Source organism: Rhincodon typus, chromosome 36 (genome assembly GCF_021869965.1).
Source record: "Rhincodon typus isolate 14 chromosome 36, sRhiTyp1.1, whole genome shotgun sequence".
Taxonomy (NCBI): domain Eukaryota; kingdom Metazoa; phylum Chordata; class Chondrichthyes; order Orectolobiformes; family Rhincodontidae; genus Rhincodon; species Rhincodon typus.
In genome coordinates, this window is record NC_063367.1 from 6,010,658 (window position 1) to 6,015,991 (window position 5,334).

A 5,334-nucleotide genomic window follows, 5' to 3' on the forward strand; every position below is an offset into this window, starting at 1 on the left:
GTGTGTGTGTGTATGTGTGCGCGTGTGTGTGTGTCTGTGTGTGTGTGTGTGTGTGTGTCTGTGTGTGTGTGTGTGTCTGTGTGTGTGTAGATCTCAACTAAAACCTGACTCTAGCGGGCCACTAACCGTGGCCTCAGCTGATGCCTTCCACACAGTGCTGAGGCCATTCTGCCCTGCCAGACATGCACTACTTCAATTGGGATGTGTAACCGAGGTTCCTTTGGACTCTCTGTAAACAGTCCTATGGCACTGCACACAGAAAAGCAGAGAGTTCTTCTTGTGTTTTGGCTAGCCCTTATCATTCAATCAGCACCAGCCCACCTCCCCAGTTGTGGGATCTTACTGTGCACCAACTGGCTATCACATTTCTCCACATGACGTTAGTTGTATTTTCAATTAAAAAAATGTTTTATTGGCTGTGACACATTTCAAGGATGTGAAAGGTGTTACATAAATACAAGCTCTTTACGTTCAACTCCGATGCAACTCATATTTTACAATCTAACTTTATCAGTTTCAATGACTATCAACATTAAATTGCTGCATGTTCTTACACCCCAAATGGCTTTACTAAGGTTAAAAGAACAATACAACACAGGAACAGGCCCTTCAGCCCTCCAAGCCTGTGCCGACACATTTTGCCCTTCCATATTAAAACTGTCTTCACTTACAGGATCCGTATCTCTCTATTCCCTTCCTATTCATGTATTTGCCCAGGTGCTTCCTGAAAGCTGCTATTGTGTCTGCTTCCACCACCTCCTCTGGCAACGTGTTCCAGGCACTCACCACCCTTTGTGTGAAAAACTTGCCTCGCACATCTTTTTCAAACTGCCCCCCTTGCACCTTGAACCTGTGCCCCCTGATAATTGACCCCTCCACCCTGGGAAAAAGCCTCATACTTTCCACTCTATCTGTACCATTCACAATCTTATAAACTTCTATCAAGTCGCCTCTCAACCTCCTGCATTCCAGTGAAAACAAACCCAGTCTATCCAACCTTTCTTCATAGCTACAATCCCCCAAACCAGGCAATATCTTGGTAAACCTTTTCTGTACCCTCTCCAAAGCATCCACATCCTTCTGGCAGTGTGGTGACCAGAACTGTAAACAAATAGTGACCTAGTGACTTTGCTGTTATGAAGCAAGTTTTGCTACGACACCTGAAACTACACCACAGACCCCCCACCCCATCACACAGAGGGTGCACAATGTCCCAGGTCTGGGTATAGAACTCTCCTAGCAAAAGGAGTGAACGCGATCTGAGAAAAAAAGTCTGTTGCACAGTGAGTGGTTAAGGTCTGGGACGCACTGTGTGAGAGTGTGTCAGAGATATATTCAGCGAGGCCTTCGAAAGGGACTGAGACCATTATCGGAAAGAGAGGAAAGTTCAGGGGAAGGGAGGAAAGCAGGAGAATGGGCACTGAGTGGACTCTTCCTTTGGAGAGCTGGCACGAAGTGATGGATCAAATTGCCTCTCCCTGTGCTACAGCAACTGTCTGACTCAGAAGGAAGTTGCTCTCAGCTGAGACGATGCTGTGCAACAGTCCTCAATGGAGTACAGAATGGACAGATCCAGCAAGGTCCCCTCTGATCCTAATCCGGTGAAACTGAGCAGGGATTGTCTCTGGGTGACGTGGAGTCTTGGTCATGAGATGGACAAAGGTCTAACACTGTCCTCGCGCTCACTCAGCAAGACAGAAGGATGGAGGGTGAACTTATAAAGGATTGTTCACAATCTCCACATCTCCCAAGCTGCATTACTCTGAAGAAGTGCCTTCACTTTCATTCGGTTAATGCAATCCACAGAGAGTCTCAAAGGGGATGGCTTTGGGTGAAAAGGGGAATCAAATAGAGCCCAGAATGGGCAAAAGAAAGCAGAACACAGTGGTTAACTGATGTGGCTTGAAAACATTTGAAGTTCATAGGAGATTAAGTGGCCACATGAAAGGCTACCTCAACATTGACTGCAATTGTCTGATTCTGTTTGTGTTACTTACAGAGTCCTCCAAGCATTATCCCGATTGATGAAAAGTTTGCAAAACCACAAAGGGCATATGTTGATAACATCTCTGCTCTGACCTACAGTGACAAAAGAGAAAGCATAAACCTTTTCCACATTCCTTCCAGTAAACACTCCCAATTTACAAACAGATGGAGTTTAATTTAGATAAATGTGAGGTGCTGCATTTTGGAAAAGCAAACCAGGGCAGGATTTATACAGTTAATGGTAAGGCCATGGGGAGTGTGGCTGAACAAAGAGGCCTTGCAGTGCAAGTTCATAGTTCCTTGAAAGTGGAGTTGTAGGTAGACAGGATAGTGAAGAAGGTGTTTGGAATGCTTGCCTTCATTGGTCAGCGCATTGAGTATAGGAGTTGGACGTCATATTGTGGCTGTACAGGACATTGGTGAGGCCACTTTTAGATTACTGCACACAATTCTGGTCACCCTTCTGTTAAACTTGAAAGGTTGCAGAAAAAAAATTACGAGGAAGTTGCCAGGACTGGAAGGTTTGAGTTATAGGGAGAGGCTGAATAGACCGGGGCTTTTTTCCCTGAAGCATAGGAGGCTGAGGGCTGACCTAATAGAGGTTTGTAAAGTCATGAGGGGCATGGATAGGATGAACTGCCAAGGGCTTTTTTGCTAGGGTAGAGGGTGTCTAAAACTAGAGGGGCATAGGTTTAAGGTGAGAGGGGAAAGATTTAAAAGGACCTGAGGGGCAACTTCTTCATACAGAGAGTGGTGTGCGTATGGAATGAGCTGCCAGAGGAAGTGGTGGAGGCTGGTACAATTACAACATTTAAAAGGCATCTGGATGGTTACATGAACAGGAAGGCATATGGGCCAAATGCTGGCAAATGGGACTAGATCAGATTGGGATGTCTGGATGGCGGGGATGAGTTGGACTAAAGGGTCTGTTCCGTACTGAATAAGTCTATATAAATCTGGAGAAGGCCATTCGGCCCCTCAAGCCTGCTCTACCAATCAATAGGATAATGGCTGATCTGATTGTGTTTCAAATTCCACATGATGATAATCCCTGATTCTCCTGCCCAATTGGAATCCATTCACATTCTTCTTAAAAATATTCCATAACCAGCTCCAAAGCAGAGCATCAAAATCGCAAAGCTCTCTGAGAGAAGAGAAATTCTCTTCCCAGGCCCAGAAGGACACGCCCAAATTTTAATCTTATGGTTCTGGAGTCATCCACAAGAGGAAATATCCTTTCTTTTGTCAAGACCATTGGGGATCATCTACCCTTTGATCAGACCCCTCACTCTTTTAAAGCCCAGTGGAAACAAGGCCAATCCTTCAATCTGTGATCTCTGAGATTGTTTTTGGCCTATCTGGATGTGAAATCACCAGAACCTGATGCTGGCTGATGTTAGGGAGATAGGCCACCTTATATCCCTGGGCACCCACGTACAAAACCTTTGGGATTTGAAGATTTTTGCTTCCTGATAAATTCTGAGTTGATTCGCTCAAATGGATTGAGCTTAGGTAGCAGTCTACACTTTACCCTTCTTCAGGACAGCTCCTTTCCTCCAGATGCTGCCTGGCCTGCTGTGTTCTTCCAGCTTCCTGTTTGTCTACCTTGGATTCCAGCATCTGCAGGGTTTTTTTTTGTCTCTAACTGAGCTTAGCTGTAAACCTGGCTGAATGTCCATTGGTTTTGGTGGGGCTGGGGGGCAAGGGGGGGGGATTCGTCTTTCTTAACCACTTTGACCAGAGAGAGGGCCTTCGTCTGTGCTTACTGCTAGATTAGAGGCAAGTGACAGGATAGAGGTCACGCAGCTGTGCTGGCAAAGGCAGGGCACTGCTGTGGCAGGGTGGAGAACATGATAAGGTGAAAGGGGACGGAGATCTAAATGAGAATTTCAGAGAGACCAAGACCCTCTGCTGAAAGGTTCTGGGCCTGAGTTGTGGCCTTTGCAGACAGTGGACCCCTCGCTGGAGAACTGGCTCTCTGGGATCTGACAGCACGTCTAATTTAATCCACCCAGCATTCTGGCCTCACACCAATACTGTGCCTGTCCAGCTCTATGCAGAGAGCACCAGATCCACTTTGAGCTTGTCCAGTGCTGGAATGCATTGGGGAGCTACTCCAATGTAGTTAGTCCCTTTCCACCATTACACCTAGAATCCGGAAACTCAGATTATCCTCGGACTTGCTGTGGTGAGCTGCGCAGTCAGTTTATAAACCAAAACAAATTGGAATTGGATGGCACATTGAATTGTCACTACCACTGGATTTGAACCCGTGAGAGGAAGGGTTAGCTGACACAATCTTTGTGACTGCCTCAGTCATAGAATCATATGGAACGGAAACAGGCCCTTCAGTCCAACTCATCCATGCCGATCAGGTTTCCCAAACTAAGCTAGTCCCATTTGCCTGCATTTGGCCCATATCACTCTAAACCTTTCTTATTTACACACCTGTCCAAATGTCTTTTTAAATGTTGTAATTGTATCAGCCTCCACCACTTCCTCTGGCAGATCATTCCATACACACACCACCCTCGGTGTGAAAACGTCCCTTTAGGTCCCTTTTAAATCTTTCCCCTTTCACCTTAAACCTAGTTTTGGACTCGCCTACCCTATTCACTCTATCCATGCCTCTCATGATTTTATACAGATCTGTAAGGTCAACCCTCCGTCTCCAACGCTCCAGGGATAAAAACTCTCGGCCTGTTGAGTCTTTCCTTTGAGATTAAACCTTTGGCACTTGCTGTTCATGCACGTACTTACAGAAATCCACTGCTTCTTTCCATTGATAAACTCTGTGACGCCATTCAGTCGGTTTTTCTGGTACACAGAGAGCTTCTGGTAAGCCACAAACTCATTGAGGAAGAGCTTGATCCCAATCAGTTCAGCAACGAGAAAGGAATCATTCCAGTCCACTCCCATCATGTAGGCGATGGGCATGAAGACATAGGAACAGATAACCTGCAAATACAACACAGATTAGACCACACGCCAGGGGCAGGCAAGCTACAACAACATCACAGTCTCTGCTCAGTACAATGAAGCCATTGTCCTCCATAATACTGAAACCCAAACTCTCAGTGTTACGGCAGACCAAACCCCCTGAATAGATTATCAAGGAGCTAGCTTAGACCCTAACCTTTATCTTATTTAAAGGCACTGTATTCCAGATGTAATTCGCTTGGTCAAACTACCAGGCTTTAAGCAAAACACACTTTATTCTTACGCACAGTTAAAACACAATTAAAAATCGGAAAACCAGCATAACGTTAACTCTATTAAAACACTTAAACAAAATAATAGAGATAACAAGGTGTAGAGCTGGATGAACACAGCAGGCCAGGCAGCATC

General features: G+C 45.6%; 1 protein-coding gene across 1 annotated transcript in view; it reads right to left on the reverse strand.

The window, feature by feature from the left end:
- Positions 1–5,334, reverse strand: part of slc28a1 (solute carrier family 28 member 1) — a 65,139-nt gene that overhangs the window by 8,290 nt on the left and 51,515 nt on the right. Inside the window, exons 14-15 of the mRNA XM_048617013.1 lie at positions 4,747–4,944; positions 1,998–2,079 (exon numbers count right to left, since the gene is read on the reverse strand). Of these exons, the coding sequence (XP_048472970.1) occupies positions 1,998–2,079; positions 4,747–4,944 (280 nt within the window). The remainder of the gene's footprint in view (positions 1–1,997; positions 2,080–4,746; positions 4,945–5,334) is intronic.